Source organism: Loxodonta africana, chromosome 14 (genome assembly GCF_030014295.1).
Source record: "Loxodonta africana isolate mLoxAfr1 chromosome 14, mLoxAfr1.hap2, whole genome shotgun sequence".
In the NCBI taxonomy this organism is placed as follows: Eukaryota; Metazoa; Chordata; class Mammalia; order Proboscidea; family Elephantidae; genus Loxodonta; species Loxodonta africana.
The window spans coordinates 74,461,893-74,481,159 of NC_087355.1; the positions used below are offsets into that span (position 1 = coordinate 74,461,893).

The 19,267-nt window shown below is 41.7% G+C and overlaps 1 protein-coding gene across 1 annotated transcript; it reads left to right on the forward strand.

Moving 5' to 3' along the window:
• The first annotated feature begins 1,130 nt into the window (after window positions 1-1,130).
• On the forward strand, window positions 1,131-5,746 carry ZNF572 (zinc finger protein 572). The gene is made up of 3 exons (XM_064268068.1): window positions 1,131-1,265; window positions 3,401-3,514; window positions 4,176-5,746. The coding sequence occupies exons 2-3, from the start codon at window positions 3,433-3,435 to the stop codon at window positions 5,693-5,695; spliced, it is 1,602 nt and encodes a 533-aa protein (XP_064124138.1). The 5' UTR covers window positions 1,131-1,265; window positions 3,401-3,432; the 3' UTR covers window positions 5,696-5,746.
• The last annotated feature ends 13,521 nt before the right edge of the window (window positions 5,747-19,267 follow it).

Here is a 19,267-nt window from a genome sequence, read left to right on the forward strand (position 1 = left end):
TTTGGTATGTTGGGTTTGAGGTTTTACTGAGACTTCCAATATGAGATATTAAGACCATTGGTTATAAGAGTCAAAAGCTTAGAGGTGTGACGTGGACTGGAGATACAAATATGTTTGTCATCTGTCTGGGTGGTATTTGAAAACATGGGAGTGGATGAGATCGCCTAGACAGAGAACTTTGGTTTATCAGAAGAGAGGGTCTAGAACTCGATTTAAGGAACCTCAACATTTGGGAAGACTAGGCTTGTAAAGGAGACTAAAAGGACTGACTAGAGGTTTTAGGGGAAAGCAGGAGAGCATGCTTTCATCTCAAAAGGCTGTTTCAAGAGGAAGAGTACTCAGCAGTATCAAGACTTCTGAAAACGGACCTAAGAACTGAAGAATACCAGTTGCACAAACAGCGTGGAGGTCACTGGGGGTTTGTTGCAGGAGAAATGGGCTAAAAGCTGAGTCGGAAGGGATGAAATGGAAACATGGTGTTCAAAAAAAAATTAGGGAGTATTTTGGAGTGGGGCTGGAGTTGAGAAAAAGGTTAATTGAAACTTTTTCGAGAAGGTGGGAAGAAAGAGTACACACAGATGAAGGAATTGTTTTAAATGTAACAGGGGTACAGATTTCAGTAGAATTATACGTTTGATTTCGTGGAGGTAAAGGGCTTGGCTTCTATTTTCTCTGTAGTAAAAGCAGAGAGATTAATTGCTTCTCCAAGTATTTTTAGTGCCATTGTTTGTAAATTAACTGTTTTGTATGCGGATGAGTGTCTCAGCTCTCCAACTGTTTCACAGATGGTTAAGTATATATCGGTGAGAACAGAGACAATAGCTGCTTAATAAATACGCTATTGATTTTGATTCCTATGATGATGATGATAAATGTGATGATGCCCTGATGGCAGGGAAAAGGATAAGCTCCCACTAGACCCCTAGTAGAAAGCACCCGACAGGTGAAGAACGAGATCTTAGCACAGGTGTTGGGATCCTAGCTAAGTCAGAGAATCACAGAAAACACAGGGAAGGAAAATCCACCGGCACCCTTCTTCTTCTCCGGGCCCCTAAGGGTTAAGATCAACGAGAGTTGCCATCACTGTTTCCTAGAGAGGCTCCAGCAAAGCCGGTCGGGGAAGGTCGGGCAACTTCCTTTTTCTGTCCTGTTTTGAGAGCTTAGGACCCTGGGTCGGTGGGGTCAGAAGGAGCGGGGGTCTCGTTCCTCCGGGACAGCAGGGCCTGGTGGGGGTGAAGGGCGCCTTGTGTGTGGCCCCCAGAACAGTGAGTTCCTTCTTAGGGGGACGGGAGCTGAGGGCTGCGGGCTGAGCACTGGGAACAGCACCGCCCCGGCGGCGGTCTCAGCCCCCGAGAGGGACCTCAATGCTGCCAGGGGGCCGAGGCCCCACATCTTCGGCCAGACTGCGCCTGCCTCGCCTGTCGGCTTCCCAGAGATTCTTGTCTGCAGAAGTCGATCCCGGTCTCCGGGGACCTCACCTCTGGTCCCTCTATCAATGGTTCTTTAAGCTAAGCTGCAGGCGGTGGATTTTCTTTGGCAGGCTCTTCTGATCCAAAGCCTGGCCCACCCCATCACCTGCTCGCTGTAGGACGGTCAAAACTGCCTTACTCTGTGGAGTGGCATCTTAAGAACAGACTTTTAATATCATTTATAACCTAAATTTTGCAGCCGTTTCGTTGCACCAGTGTTCTCGAGGGTCCCAGTCTATTACCAAAGTTAACAGAGAAAATGTTGGACCTTTTTACCCAGACTCTTGCTTCCTTTGCGTATACTTTGATAGAATAATGTAATTCAGACAGCAAAACATATTACTCCATTTGAACATGGTTCTCTCTCTCTCTCTTTTTTTTTTTTTTGCGTTCAGTGGTGTGTGTGTTTCACTCAAATACCATGAGGATATTTGTAAATTAGACTAGCTTCACCTTTGCCCATAACAAAAACCTAGCTTGCTGGGTGTGCTTTGGGAACACAAACTCACATTGGTAAATCTGTTTTCTAAAAATTCAGTCAATGTATTCCAAAATGAGGTACTCTGAGGCTCATTTGCAGTTTTCGGTTATGCCCAAATCTACTTCCTGCTCTAGTTCACTGTAATACATATAAGAGTGTAGACATCAAGTCCAGCAGGCTTGGGGCTGAATCCTGCTCTGCCTCTTACTGGTGTGTGACCTTGGGAAACTTTCTTAACAAGTTTTTCACTCACCTGTAAAATACTGAGAGGGCTATTGTGAGAATGAAATGAGAAATAATATGCGTAAATTCTTTAGTTCACCACCTGGCACCTAATGGGCAGAAATAGGATGAAAGTCATAAGTATGCCAAGTTTTTTTCATACAGGTGCCTTCGTTTATCCTGTTTTTATTTTCCCCCAATGATGCCATTATTGAGTTCCTCAAATGAATGTCAAGTCCACATACAGCTGCCCTCCAGTGGCAAATCACATTTTCTGGTCTCTTAAAGTATGTCAAAAGAGCCCTGGTGGCGCAGTGGTTAAGTGCTCAACTGCTAACCAGAAGGTCAGCAGTTGGAACCTTCTGGCCACTCCATGGGAGAAAGCTTCCATAAAGATTTATAGCCTTGAGAACCCTATGGGGCAGTTCTACTCTGTCCTGTAGGATGGCTATGAGTTGGAATCGACTCAGTAATGGGTAAAATAGGTCAAGAGTTGTGGCTGGTTCCAGAAGATAAAGTTTAGGATGAAGTGGATATTGTAATTATTATAGATTTAGTAAGAGGCAAGGAAGGAAGAGGCCCATCTTTAACCTCCCTTTTTTATTTAGGGGTTATTGGCTATAATTACTCCTCTCCTGTTTTGTCCTAATTTCTTGTTACTAATTTTATAAATCTTAACTTTTCTTTGAAATTGACTTCTAAGTTTTCTTCCTTATGTCAAGGACCAAGTCATTCTTTTGAAACTAAACAGAATACTTTCTCTTTTCTTTCTAAGTTTCTTGCCATGTATTTACTCTAAAATTCTTCTTATGCCTGCATATTGATTCCTTACAGTTTTTATAAGTTTTATTGTTGGTGCCATCCTCAAAAAAAACTTTTTATTTTTTTCAATTAAAAGAACATACCAGTGTTTCTAAGCTGTGGTGGACAATAAGTGTTCGTGTTCATTTTTTTTTTTTTTTCAAACTTAATTCTCAGACCTTTAATGTGAAAATTTAAATTTTTTATTGCTATTTCCTTAGAAAAGGTAAATTGGATTAACTGTTAATTCTAAACATTCGCCTTTGAAATAAGATTTTCTAAAAGGGCTTAAGACCGTGTTTCTTATTTTCAGTGTGGGGCACAGAACATTCTGTGCATACAACTGTCTTGTTGCCACAGTGGGAAAGAAAAGAGGAGGGATAAAGCTCAATAAATACCTTCAAACATGACCTGTTTCCTTCTGCAGTATTTCTGATCCCTAACCTGGCTGTGATCATTATGATGGACCAAGAGGAAGAACGGTTGGTCTCAGAATCTGATGGCTTCAAGGAGAGAAAGAGTTTGAAAAACTCTTGTACAGGTGAGGGATTAAGAAGATGATCTGAACCCTCGGGAAATTCTGTATCATATGGTGTAAGCTATGGAGTGTTGTGGAAGGAACAGGGCATTAGAATGAGACAAACTTTAATTTGATTCTTTGTTCTATTACTTACAAGCTGTGTTAACTGTTTCAGCCTCAGTTTTCTCACTTTTAAGAAAAAAAAGTAAATGATAATATCTGTCTGATTTTTTTAAGGATTATGGGATAACACATGCAAGCTACTTGTTCTTTATAAATTGTGGCAATTATTGTTATTTCTATAGTTGCTTAGATTTTAACTAAGGTATTGTCTAGTTTTCACCTCAGATGGGATGCTACCCAGTTTCTCCTCTACTCCGATCTCCTTTTTTTTGAGAATAAAGTTTAATGTACTTAATTTTAGATTAACAGTCCTCTTGGAAATTGCTGACAACACAAATACACTAGTGTTGCTACTAAGTACAAAAATTCCAGCATAAAACTATTTTAAGTGACCTGCTTCTGGTGAATACATAGAGTAAAACTAGCTTACAAAACTCTTTTATATAAAATAATTCATGAAGTTTTACTCTGCTGTTCATTTGTCTTCCATGACAATTCAGAATTTCCTTTCCTCTGGCAGATTAGGGAGTATGTTTAGAATATTTCTTTATTCTTTCAGGAGATGAGAGTAAGAATCATTTGGAAACTGTTCAACACAATAACCCTAAGACAAATAAACTTAAAGAGAAACCGTCAAAGTGGTCTAAAAGAGATGGCCCACGAAATTCTAAGTATGAGGATACAAAGGAAACTCTATTGGTATTGTCTAAAGGAGATGAGATTTGGTGTCATCATTACTATGAGAATAACGGCAAGTCAGAGAGTCAGTGGGAAAATTCTATAGGAAAAGAGGAGGAAAAATCCAATCATTGGGAATGGGACCTAGAAGAACATGCTAATGTCTCCATCCAGAAGAATACATCCTCTGGAGGCAAACCCTACAAATGTCCTGAATGTTGGAAAAGCTTCAACAATAGTTCTCATTTGCGTATTCACCAGAGGACCCACTCAGGAGAAAAACCTTATAAATGCTCTGAGTGTGGAAAATGTTTTAGTAACAGCTCTCACCTGATTCAACATCTGAGAATACACACGGGAGAAAAGCCCTACCAGTGTGGTGAATGTGGAAAAAGCTTCAGTAATACCTCCCATCTCATTATTCATGAGAGAACTCATACAGGAGAGAAACCCTATAAATGTCCTGAGTGTGGGAAGTGTTTCAGTAGTAGCTCTCACCTTATTCAGCATCACAGATCACATACAGGTGAAAAACCATATGAATGTCCTGTGTGTGGGAAATGCTTCAGCCACAGCTATGTCCTGATAGAACATCAGAGGACTCACACCGGAGAAAAACCTTATAAGTGCCCTGACTGTGGGAAGAGTTTTAGTCAGAGTTCCAGCCTGATTCGCCACCAGCGGACACATACAGGTGAGAAGCCCTACAAGTGTCTTGAGTGTGGAAAAAGCTTTGGCTGTAATTCTACTCTAATAAAGCATCAAAGAATACATACAGGAGAAAAACCCTACAAGTGCCCAGAATGTGAGAAGAATTTCAGTCGAAGTTCAAACCTTATTATACACCAGAAAACACACATAAGAGAGCAATTCTATGAAAGTTTTGAATGTGAAGAAACTTTGCGTCAGGACTGTGATGTGATAGAAGAATGCAGAATCCAGCCAGGAGAGAAACCATATAAATGTTGTGAGTGTGGAAAGAGTTTTAGCCTTAGTTCCCATCTTATTAGACATCAGAGAACACATACGGGAGAGAAACCTTACAGATGTTCTGAGTGCTGGAAAACTTTTAGTCAGAGTTCCACCCTGGTGATTCACCAAAGGACACACACGGGGGAAAAACCTTATAAATGTCCTGATTGTGGTGAATGCTTCAGTCAAAGCTTTAACCTTATCAGGCACCGGAGGACCCACATAGGAGAAAAACCTTACAAATGTGCCGACTGTGAGAAATGCTTCAGCAGAAGCGCCTACCTCAATCAACATCGGAAAATTCACACAGAAAAGTCTTTTGAGTCTCCTGAAGTTGAGGATTTTCTGCATGAGTGGACTTGGAAAAACTCTTCAGGGGAAATGACCTTCATCCCATCATTTTCAGTTCCAAATTCATCTTTCTCTTGAATCCCAGAGTCGTCGTCGTCTTTTTTTTTTTTTTTAATTGGACCATTACAAGTAAGGTAGTCTATGAACTTTGTGCTACAAAGTTTCTTTGGTGTGCTTGCCAAAATGTCTGGAAAAGAAGTCAATGTACTAGTTTAGAGGATGGAAGACACACATAACCATGTCATTGGATCTCTCCAGTGGAAGACACCACCAAGAATGGAGAAAAAGAAGAAATTTTTATTTTATTTTATTTAAAATAAGATTAGCTTCAAAGGAAAGTGTAAAGAGTAATCCTGGGAATAACAAAAGGACACCTGAGGTCTTGCAGCTAGGGTTTCTACTGAATTATGCTATTTTCCCTTGCCTTACTGGGTGGAGGGAGATCATTACTGGCCCCCAGAGTTTAGCCAGAGAAAGATTCTTTTTGAAAAAATAATGTGATTTCTGGCTGTTTTGTTGAGTCCTAAGAAAGAAAAGACTCACTTGTTTTAAATGCATTTTTATCTACTTAAAATCAACTTTTGTAGCATCTAAAACTGCATTGTCTTGATAGCCTCTAGCCGCATGTGGCTATTTAAGTTTATATTCATTAAAAATCACAGTTTAAAATTTAGTTCCTTAGTCACCCTAGCCACATGCCAAGTGCTCAGTAGTCACATGTGATTGGTAGCTCTTGTATTGGACATCATCACAGAAAGTTCTTTCTCCCAAAACCATTATTCTTGACAGATTTGTAAATATTTCCTGTAAGACTAGGAACTGTGCTCTGGGGTTTCTGCTCTTCAGTGAGACTACAATATAGACTAAAAATGAGATAGAATTTTGAAGCCACCACATCTAGATACTGGATGTTCTAATAACTGGATGTTTTAATTTATGTTCAACCGACAGTGATAGGAGCCCATCATCTCTTGGCCAAAGCCAAATAAGGAGGCAGGATTCTTGAATTCTGCTCTTAAATTGTTGATAGTTATTTCCTCTGAGTTCCCTTGTTATGTAAATCAAAAAGTGAGTTCTTTTTCTAAAAATTAACCCACTGATTCTCAGCCACTGTCCAGGAGACAAGACTCCTGAGTTCCAGTCTTGGCAGTTTTCTTTTGCCTCTGGACTTTGTTAGTATATGGATCTGATAACTCAGACCCCATCTTCCCTACTTGTCTGTTTTATAGGAATGATGCTTTGAAAAGTATTTGCTATTTCCTATTCACTCCCCCATTTTTCTTGCTATTGCAAAGGTAGATGTGAAGGAAGGGCAAGAATCTTGAGATGCCCAGAATTTCTTCTCATTTTTTGATTCAAAATATATTTTATGAAGAATATGGTACAGATGCAAATTAGGAGTGTGGAGCCAGATAGGGCCAACTGTAGCTGCTGCAAATGGCTATAGCTGGTGGGTCACGAATTGCATGGGGATTATTTCTTCTTTCAAGATTGTGGTACAGCTGACTGGCAAGGCAATTATGTCTTTTTGTATTGTCATGTGATTAAAAACACAACAAAAGCTAACAAAATAAAAAATAAAGATATTTAAGAAGTGTTTGGGGATGATTTTCTGCTTTCAAAAATGGGGGAAACATCAGGCATTATAGCTTTTATGTGACCTCAGCCTAAGCATCATTATACATTTGTATGTTATAGACAACCAAACCAAACCCATTATTGTGAGTTGACTCTGACTCATGGCAACCCCATGAGTATCAGCGTAGAACTGTGCTCCCTAGGGTTTTCAATGGCTGATTTTTGGGAAGTAGATCGCTAGGCCTTTGTTCTGGGTGGACTCAAACCTCCAACCTTTATCTGCAGCCAGATGAGTTAAGCGTTTATACCACCCAGGGACTCCATATGTGTGGACCAGTTTTTATAGTATTCATTGCCACACACAGCTAAGAGTTTGACTAATGTTTGATAATTAAATTTGAGGCATTGCTATTGAGGCTGGAACTCAGTTGCAGGGCAGCAGCTGTTGGAGTGGTGCAAAATCTTTGGTCACGTGATCTCGGGCAAGTTACTCAGCCACTCTGAACCTCAGTATCTTCATCTGTAAAGCTGAGATAATGCGTAACTTGCAGGGTGGCTTAAGGGTTACATAAATGTTCAAAAAGCATCTAGCACAGTATTTAAAATACAGCAGGCTCCAATAAATGGTAGTTGATGATGATTATTATTAATTGAAGCTAAGTGGGAAATGTGGTCCACAAATTTCTAAAATAGGAGTAGCAATCCAGTGACATATTTAGCTATGCAGACCCAAACCACTTTTATTTGATTCAGCTTGTTTACAACAGAGAGTTAATTTTACTGAAATTATTTTTGTCCATGAAACAAAGGATTCTGTTTAAGTCTGGAAAGGAGAAGAAAAATATAGCAAGTTCAATTTAAGTTCATTTGCACCTGAAAAGCTTAACAAGTAAAATTTATGTCCTATGACCATAACCTATACTATGCTTTATGACTGCCACAATAATATAAAAACCATGTTTCACAAACTTTGATGCCTATAGGAATGCAGATTAGGAGTGTGGAGCCAGATAGGGCCAACTGTAGATGGGTTAAGACAGGCTCCATTAGTAAAACAATTTGGCAAGACTCCTAGTCTGTTTGGATTGAAAATTAGGAAAACATAAGAGATTTATCACTTATAATGGAGAATGGAACATGGTTAAATTTAATCATATTTGACAATTTTGCCTCAATTTATCAGCAAATAGGTTTTTTTTTTTAGCTCCGTGAGAAGTAAATATTCTGTATCTTCTGTTTTCCTTGCTAGCACAAAGGATCGAGCACCTGAATAAGCATTTATTTATTCTTTTTAATTAAAGGGAAGACTCCTATTTTCATATTTTTTCCTACTCAGAGCAGGAGCTTGCATGTTTTTTTCTGCAATGGGATGGAGAGATCCATGTCAATGCATATCTTTACATATAGAGCAGGGAACTTACTCCCTACCTGCTGCACCACCTACCAGAACATAGGCAAGCATCACTTTCAGACTTGAGGTAACGGCTTGCTCTGCTCATCCCAAGTCATCCCAGTTGGGTATACCAACTGGGCTGTCTCCATAGTGCTCTACAATTTTCTTCACTGATGATGACAGGTAGTGGAGTACGATTCTGTGGTTACTGGCCTTATATATTAGGCCAACATATTAATCTTGGGAAATCCTGGTGGTGTAGTGGTTAAGAGCTAGGCTGCTAACCAAAAGGTCGGCAGTTCAGATCTACCAGGCGCTGCTTGGAAACCTTGTGGGGCAGTTCTACTCTGTTGTGTAGAGTCGCAATGAGTCGGAATTGACTCGACGGCAATGGGTTTGGTTTTTTTGGTTTATTCATCTTGGGCAGTCTCTCAGTTTCTAAAATGACAAAACTGGTATTACATCTTTGTTCGTATTTGAGTTTATATAACTGGTTTCATTCATTCATTCACTCAACAAATGTTTACTTGGTGCCTAACATGTATCAGACATTGTTTAGCTGTGGTCGGGTAACAGTGAGAGGGGCGAATGTAAGGATGGAGCAGTGGTAGAAAAACGTGGAGCTCTTCAGATGACTACTTTCTCTTTGGAAACTCTGGAACTATACTTATTCAGCTGAACCCTCCATCTTCATACTTAATAATCTGATAATCTGAAGAGGTAGAGATAGATATGGATTAAAGTGAATCAGGTTGGCTCTATGAAAATGTGAAGTATGACAGTGTTTTGTACTTAGTGGTGCTCAATGGTTACTGGTGCTCAGGGTATACATTATCTCAGTGATTATGCTCCTACTTAGACTATAAACTCCTTGAGTACAGCTAATGGATTTCATTTTTGTAACCCCAAAGCCCACCCTGGCATGTGCCATGTTCATTGATTTTGGTTGAAGAGGTGAATGAATAAATGAAGTCTACTGGATTAGGCTGTATAGTCTCAGCATCTCCTCAGTCCTCTCTAAACTTTTCCTTGGTCTAGCCCACAGAGGCTGGTCTGGCTTGGAAGTGAAACTGGCTGCCCTGGAAAGTTGGGTGTATCCTTACACTAACCCTAACCAAAAACACCACCAAACCCATTGCCTTTGAGTTGATTCCTATTAATAGTGACCCTATAGAACAGAGTAGAACTGCCACACAGGGTTTCCAAGGCTGTAAGTTTAGGGAAGCAGACTGCCAAATCTTTCTCCTGAGGAGCAACTGGTGAGTTCAAATTGCTGAACTTTTGGTTAGTGGCCAAGCACATTAACCACTGCACCACCATGTTGTTGTTGTTGTTAGGTGCCGTCGAGTCGGGTCTGACTCATAGCGACCCTGTGCACAACAGAACGAAACACTGCCCGGTCCTAAGCCATCCTTACATTGTTATGTTTGAGCTCATTGCTGCAGCCACTGTGTCAGTCCACCTCGTTGAGGGTCTTCCTCTCTTCTGCTGACCCTGTACTCTGCCAAGCATGATGTCCTTCCCCAGGGACTGATCCCTCCTGACAACATGTCCAAAGTATGTAAGAAGCGGTTTCGCCATCCCTGCCTCTAAGGAGCATTTTGGCTGTACTTCTTCTAAGACAGATTTGTTCGTTCTTTTGGCAGTCCATGGTATATTCAATATTCTTCACCAACACCACAGTTCAAAGGCGTCGGTTCTTCTTCGGTCTTCCTTATTCATTGTCCAGCTTTCACATGCATATGATGCAATTGAAAATACCATGCACCACCACAGAGGACCCTTAAAATGGCCTGGTTGTTCAGAATCCTATGGAGGTAAGACCTTGAACTTTGGAGTAAGATTATCTAGGATAGGTTCAAAACATGGTTTGAAATTTAGGTTTCACTTATTAGCTTTGTACTCTGAACTTACCTTGTAATATTTGTTAAGCATCAAATGAAATGAGGTACCTGGTATATTGTAGGTGTTACGGAAATAACTGATTTCCTTTCCTGTCCACCCTCATTCTCATACTTCTGCCAAGGATAGGCTCTGGATTGGTTACTTCTAGGTTTCTAAAACAGATATTAATAACACTTAGCTCATGGGTTTGTTGTGAGAATCAATGAGACAATATACATAATGTGCTTAGCATTGCTGGTACTCAGCAATCACTCCACAAATGTTAACTGTTTTTATTATCATTGTAAAGTGGCTCTACTCAGTCTTTGGATCATCTTTGAAAGTAGCCTCAGAGACGTGGGTTCGGGCACTGGGCACCCACTAAAGTGGTGCCATTCATTTTTTTATTGTTTCCCTCATGAACAGAAGTGTGTAGCAAGCTGCTGAGGAAGCTAATAGTATAACGTATCTATTGTAATATGGCAGATATTTGAACAACTACTGCCTTTTCTATTTAAAAATTACTGTACCTTTCACCCTGTTGGCTCTTTTTTTGTTTTCTTTTACTGCTCTCTGGAGCTAACCTTCTCTTCTGCCTTCTCTATCCATATTCTAACCCAAATTTAGGCTTTTTTTCTACCATTTCATTTTGTTCCTCCAATCCCTTATACTGAAGTAAGCTGGCATCAAGTCAAGCCTGAGGACAATCCAGATGGTGGGGTTTGGTTATAAAGAAGTAGATGGGATACGGATTTCTGGCCATTATGACATCATGGGCATGTCGCTGCTTGCAAAAAGAGGTAGCTAGTGGACACCAGGACAGTCCAGTTGCTAATCTAACATTATTTGACTTACGTAAAATCAGCAGACATTCTAGGATTTGTTTAATAGGCTGAGGGATGGAGTACAAACTTGGTTGAAAATAACCATGATTAATTTTGTGTCAATTAAAGAGCTAAGTCATGGATAAATGGTCAGATTAAAAAGAGTATTAGTTGAGTAGATTGACAAACACAGGTGAAAGATTTTTTTCCCTTATTTTCTTATCATTAAAGTAATATATGCTAATTGCAAACTATACAAAGAGGTATAAACTAGGAAATGCATAAAAATAAAACAGCCAAAATGAAAATGACAGATTGTCATTCTTTCTAGAGATCATTCACCATGAAAGTCTTGGGTTCTTTCCCCCAACAACCCCTTTTCTAAGCAGATACATGAATATTTTTAAAAATTGGATATATGTGTATATATACTCTATATGTACTATTGTCTTGATTTTCTTACCTTTATCATGTCATTTTACTTGTTTTAGAATTCGTTTAACTACGAGATTTTTAAGGGCTTCATGATATTATACTGAATGGACATGCCATAACAATTTAACTGTTCTAAAGTTGTTTTTTTTTTTTTTTTTAATGTTGGACAACGGAAACCCTGGTGGTGTAGTGGTTAAGTGCTACTACGGCTGCTAACCAAAGGGTCAGCAGATTGAATCCGCCAGGTGCTCCTTGGAAACTCTATGGGGCAGTTCTACTCTGTCCTATAGGGTTGCTATGAGTCGGAATCGACTCCACGGCACTGGGTTTGGTTTTTTTTGTTGATTTTGGACATTTATATCATTTCTAGTTGTTTGCTACTGAAAATAACTGCCTTGAACTGGGCTTTTTTTTTTTTTGCTACCTAAATATAAGTGAACATCTGTGTCCCCTTAGGATGAATTCCTACATGTGAAATTATTGAGTCAAAGAACATAAAATGCTTTTAAAGACATATTACCTGTTTTTCCAGAAATGTTTAGCAATGCAAATTACTCCAGTGAATTCTATTTGTTAAATGGCCTTTTCTGGGAAAGAAAAACATATAGTTCAAGGCCAGTGTATTAAAATGATGAAAACTTTTTTAATACATTTTGTTTAGATAGGTTTTTTTTTTTCTTTCTTTTTAAATTTTGCTTTGTATCAACTGAAATTCACTTTAGGTTAAATCAATTTAGGAGCTATTCAGATTTTCCTTGTACTGTCCTAGGTACAATTCCAGTGGATGTCACTTAAGAGCAGTTCCAAGAAAATGAGATAAGGCCCAAAGCCCAAAGGAAGAATAGTTGAGGAGAGGTCTAGGTGAGTTGTTTAAATACATGCATTACTTTCTTTTCATTTGCTTCTGGACCAAATTGCTACCTGATGCAGAAAATAAAGTACAGCCCAAATATAGGAACCTAAGTTAAATTCAGGTTTAGCAAATGGATGAGTATCTTTTAGTTTTTAAAACTGGTGTTGAAGGTAAAGCATAATAGAGACTTATGAAAAGATGCCAAGTTAGACTGCTCAGAAAAAGATAGAACCATTGTCTTTCCAGTCCTACCACTATCCACATTTCAGTGAGAAACATATTATTGATGGCGGCACACATTAGTGTTTTACTCATGGAAAACACACACACACACACACAGGATGAAAGGATGAAAGGGGAAAGGAAATGTCATTGACACTGGCAGAGGTTATACTTGGTAACTCTTACTAATTTTTCAAACCTCAGCTTAAAAAGTAACTTCCTTCTGGTGGGCTACCTTCCTCGACCCTGGTTTAGTTTATATCTTCTTATCCTCCAAAGCAACATGTGTTTTCTCTTTCATTGCCATGCATGTCATCTGTCATTATGTGTCTACTGATTGTCTTTTCCACGAAATTCTAAACTCCAGTATGACAGGTACTGTGTCTGCTTTGTTCACTGCTTTATTCCCAGAACCAAGCACAGGGCCTGACACAAAGTTGACACTTAAGACATTTATTACATTGACTTGGATTGATGCATGCTCTAATTATGGCTTTACAACCAATATTCAAAGAGGAAAAAAAAAATGAAAACACAGTTACAAATTAATATAATTGGCTCCATCACTTGCAACTAGAATTTGCAAAAGATTGCACAAATGCTGAGGGGAAGTTGAAGAAATGATGGGGTTGCTGCTACCTGAAAGTCGGCGGTTTGAACCCCCGCAGTGGCTCTGCAGAGGAAAAGGCCTGACGATCTGCGCCTGTAAAGATTACAGCCTGGGAAGCTCTAAGGGGTAGTTCTACTCTGTCTTTAAGGTTCCTGTGAGTCAGAATGATGACTCGACAACACCTAACAACCACCACTGCCCCCACCGCATTTTTAGATGAGGTGAATGGTGAGCAAGAGAGTTCTGGGGGTTTTGATTTAGTGTATTTTAAGTTAAAACATTAACGAAAACAGAATTGCTTAGTTTGGTACAAAAATGGAATAAAATGAAAAATGCTTACCACATACAGCTGAGTATACAGCTATGAATAAGACGTGGTCCTTGCCTTAGGGGGTCGTATCTCATGCAAAAGACATATATAAATAGATAGTTGTAATACGGATTGATGTCTGCTATGACAAAGAGGCAGAGTTACGGAAACTTTAAGAGGAAGACATGATGATTAATCTTGGTCTTAAAGAATGAGGAGTTTCAGAAAGGGGGACATGGCTTTTTCCAGCATTGAGAATGGCACTCAAAAAGGCACAAGGCTTGGCATGCCAAACTAGGCCAACCAAATCAACTGAGGCGGTTAATCCAAGGAATGGGAAGACCAGGGGTGCTCTTTGTTTTTAAGGTAATTAGATTGTGTTAGCAGTTTCAGTGGAGCCCTGGTGGTGCAATGGTTAAGCCCTTGGCTCCTAGCCGAAAGGTCAGCGGTTTGAACCCACCAGTGGCTCCATGGAAGAAAAGGCCTGGTGATCTGCTCCTGTAAAGATTACAGACTAGCAAACCCTATGGGCAGTTCTACTCTGCCCCATAAAGTCTGCCATGAGTTGGAATTGACTCGATGGCACACAGCAACAAGATTCGTGAGCCAGATTTCTCGAGTTTGGACTCTGGGTCTGGTACTCACGAGCTGAATGACCACTTCTCTGTGCATCGGTTTGCTTGCCTATAAAATGGGGCTAATAATAGTACTTACCTCGTAGTGTTATTATGATGAAATGGGGTAATATTTGAAAAGCACTTAGAATGCTGCCTATACTACGTAAGTGTTAGCTCTTGTCACAATTGCAAATGCTTGTCTCATGGATCTACTCCACAGCAATATTACTTTCTGCCAGTAAGTTGCTGATTTTGTGTCAAAGTTTACAGCCTTTGCTCCAGGCCGGAGGAACAGACTTTTGTATTGGAATAAACAGAGCCATGGCAAGATTCGAACAGGTAAGAAATGGTTAGACAGCATTTAATTCAGTTCAGAAAATGCAGGCACCCAGAATGTGCTCCATGCTAAGCATTACAAATGCTCCTTTCCCCCCAAATTCAGGAGTGGATCTTGAACTGCCCAAAAGGTTATCTGAGGACCTAACATTGGACGAATGGCCCTGTAGAGATAAAAACACACGAAGAAAGTTGCTTTCAAAAGATTTAAAAAGTTGCCTATTTAGAGGATGTGGAGAAATGAGAACCCTCACCATTGCTGGTGGGAATGCAAAATGGGGCAGCTGCTGTGGAAAACAGTTTGGCTATTTCTCAAAAAGTTAAACTAGAACTACCATATGAGCCAGCAATCCCAATCCTAGGTATATATCCAGAAGAACTGAAAGCAGGAACACAAACGGAAACCTGTACATGAGTGCTCATAATCACAACAGCCAAAAGGGTGGAAACAACATACATGTCCATTGGTAGATGAATGGATAAAATGTGGTACATGCAAACAATGGAATATTCCAAAAACCAAAAACCAAACCTGTTGCCACTGAGTTGATTCCACTCATAGCAACCCTATAGGACAGAGTAGTACTGCCGCATAGGGTTTCCAAGGAGCGGCTGGTGGATTCCAACTCTGACATTTTGGTTAGCAGCTGAGCTCCTAACCACGGCACCACTAGGGCTCCAATGGAATTATTACTCAGCCATCAAGAGGAACAAAGTCTTAATATGTACTGTAACATGTATGAGCTGTGAAAACATTATGCAAAAGGACAAATATTATATAACCCCACTTACACCCGAAATGGAGCCGTTGTGGCGCCATGGTTAGGAGCTACAGCTGCTAACCAAAAGGTAGGCAGTTTGAATCCACCAGCCACTTCTTGGAAACCCTATGGGGAAGTTCTGCTTTGTCCTATAGGGTCGCTGAGTCAGAAGCGACTAGACGAAAATGGGTTTTATATAAAATAGGCAAATATATAGAGGCCAAAATTTATTACTGGTTACCAGAGGTTGGAGGAAGCCGGCAAGGGAGACTCATTGCTTAGGGGGCAATGCGTTTTTTGTTAATCATGATGAAATAATTTGGAAAAGGATGGTGATGATGGCTGCACAAAATGACAAATGTAATCAATGTCACTGAATTCAACAAAAATAGTTGAATTGGAAAAATTTTCTACCACAGTAAAAACACTGTTAAAAACAATACATAAGCAAATAACTAAATAACATAACTGAAGATCATGGTAAGTGTTATAATGGTGCTCTGGAAATATTATGGACAATAAACCTTTGTCTTCTTAAAAAAAATATCTATTGGAGAACAATGACCATTTAACACAAGAATTAAACTGAAAAATTATTTAATAAGAAAAAATCTTATGACAATCTCAACTACAGGGTAAGCAAGTAAAGATAAATTATTCTATAATATTTACATTCTCATCTCAAAGAGTCAGCTGCTCAAGTCTTTTTATCATTTTAGCGATATGGGAACTCACAGATACCAATATGGATTTCATTGAAGAATTATCTTCAGGAAAATGATTTCCCAATTGAACTGATCTCTTAAGTCTTTTTTAATTTGGTACGTGTTTCAAACAGCCAAATTCGTTGATACCAGTGAAGAATATGTTAGAGCAAGTGTCTTAGGCTGGGTTCTATAGAGAACCAAAAGCATGTACATATGTATAGAAGAGAAATTTAAAGAAATGGCTCACGCGGTCGTAGAGTCTAGAACGTGCCAAGTCCATGGGTCAGGGTGGAGGCTTCTCCTGATTCATGTAGCAGCAGGGGCTGGCGAACCCAAGATCTTGAACCCAAGATCTCATCGCGGAGGTGATCATATCATTACACGACTGCCAAACTGTATCGTAACTGCCAAACCACTGAGAATCATGCCCCAGCCAAACTAACACATACCCTTAATGCTGACAGCAATCAAAGTCTTGTTTTTATAATGGCGGAAAGTTAAAGCAGTATTAATAATTAATTAAGAGTACTGGGGAACACGAGATTTGGGGATCAGGGTTTAACTTTTGGCTTCATCGTTTACAAGCTGTGATTTGGTCAAGCCATTTAACCTCTTTATCATTTTCCTCATTTTTAAAATCAAGATTGTTTTGATGGTTAAATGATGTATGTGGAAGAAATGTTTTAATAAATAACTTATTTTTTTTTATCAGTTAAAACAACAATATTTGGGATGAAAAGTGGTAAGGCAGATGCCATACTTTCTTAAATCCTGTAGAGTATCTGGTACAGAACTGGAAAGGGTCTTAAGACTTCATGAGGAAATTACCCCTCTCCTAGAGATGATTTATGACTTGTCCAAGGTCACAGAGCTGGTAGTGGCAGCCAGAATCTAGGTCTTCCTACTACACCTCTGTCATTCATCATTCATTCATCTAGTAAATTCTTATGGAGGATAAACTAAACGCAAAGCTAGGTGTTGTGAGTGATTCTTATTGAGCACAGATGCTTCCCTCAAGACTTAAGCATAAGTGAAAGGATCAAGAAAGTATGAAAAAACTATTTTGTGACTTGGTGAGGGTCAAGGGAGACTTGTTGGAAGAGATGCCGATTCAGCTTTGTTTTCAAAAGCAGGAAGGATTTGTACATAAGAGTCACGGAGTTTAAAAAAGGCAGTCCGATGGTAAAACAGTGAGCAAAAACACTGTCTTAAGCATCAATAAATATCTGTGGTATTGAAAACCAAAAAAACTCATTGTTCTCGAGTCCATTCTGCCTCACAGCAACCCTTTACGGCATAATAGAACTACCCCATGGAGCTTCCAAAGAGCGCCTTGGAATTGCTGACCTTTTGGTAAGCAGCCAAGCTCTTAACCACCGTGCCACCAGGGATGACAGCGGTGTAGTGAAGGTGCTAGGGCAGGGAGTTTCCTATTTTATATCTGGGGCTGCCTCTCACAATTATCGTTGCCTCTGGCACGCTTGTCCGTAAAGTTTCTCTAGGACACAATTCATGTGGCCTCCCCCAGAGGCCTTGCAGGACTGCCTCGTTTCCAGGGTGCCTTGGCCACCCCTCAGGGCACTGATGACACACCTCTGTACATTTATTCTTTGTCGTCCCCCCGCCCCCATCCTCCCACTTGTTTCTCATTTCCTTGAGAAAATAAGAGCTGTTCTCTTTGACCTGAGCACAGTGCCAGATGCTAGGAGCCTAACAATTTTGGGGGAAGGAAAGTAACACGTGGCCCACTGTCTCCTGTCTTCTGGCAAACATTTTTTCCAGTCTGTCAAATTCCTCAAGCACCCACAGTTCTTTGTACGGACCTCTACACACACCAGGCGCAGTACACGAAGTGTGTGTCTGATTCATCTCTACGTCCCGGGAACTCACGAAGTAAGCGCTCAATAAATGCTCGCGGAGTGAATGGAGACATTTAGACTTTAGACGGCTGACCTCCCGAGAGGGTTTTCCGCAGAACGAGCTCCATCTCGGCTTGTGGAGGAGCCCAGCGGCTGGGGCTGAGGCAGGCGAAACGATGCCTCCGTCAGGAGCTCGCTGTGCCGCCGGACCCCACCCCACCCCACCCCACCCCACCCGACCTCACCCCACCCCCGCAGCCAGCCGGAGTCTTCCTCCTGGTTCCACCGGGCGGCGGAGGCCCCATCCCCACGGCCCCACCCCATACAGCACGCAACATCGCCCTAGCGCCTGTGCTAGCGTCACCGCGCGGGCTCCGCCGCCTGCGATTGGCTGAACGCCGCATAGCGCCATCTCGGCCTACTCCGGGGTGCGCGCCCTCATTGGCTGGAGGCGGCGGCGGCGGCGGCGGCGGCGGGCGGACCCGGCGTGAGGGGCGGGGCGGGCTCGCCTGGAGCCCCGCCCCCCGGTCCCTCAATGGGGCCCGGGGGCCGTGCCGTCCAGCCGCTGAGGCGCGCGGGGACGGGCGGTGTGCCCGGGTCTCTCTGCGGTTACTCTGGTTACTGCGGAAGCGCTGCCGGGGAGGACGTCGCCGCCGCTCGGGAGGGATGCTGGTGTGAGGAGGCCGCTGGGAAGCGCCGCCGCCGCCCTGTGAGGAAAGATCTCTGGAGACCGCAGTTCCCCAGCGGGAAAACCGAGTCGCGGACTGGAAGGTTCGGGGCTGGGAAGTCGGGGGCCGCTGCTGAGGGGAAAGACGCGGAAGTGTGGCCGGGCTTCCTGAAGCCTCAGTCTTGACTCCTTGGGCATCTCTGAGAAGGAAGCCAGAAACTTGCTCTGTGGAGGTGGGCCGGGCAGTGTCGCCGGCTGGGGCTCTTCCTCCGCACTCGCGCTTTCTCCACGCCGCCGGGGGAGCGCTGTCGGAAGGGGCGAGGCCCAAGATTTCCCCGCGCCTGGATATTTCTGGAAAAATTTCTCTCGTCCATTTTCTGGCGCTGGTGATTTCACCCTCCGACGAGCCAGCATCTAAATCATCCTCCTCACCAGCAGCCACCTCTGGGAAGCCCCCGGGAAAGGGAACAAGGGAGTCCCTGCAGGAGGAGCGTGCCTAATCGGGGGCCACCGTTCTGTGAACGCTGGCGTGTACTCCCGGCCACCTCCCCTCCGTGCCTGGGGTCCCTTTTACTGACTGTCTATGCTTTGGAC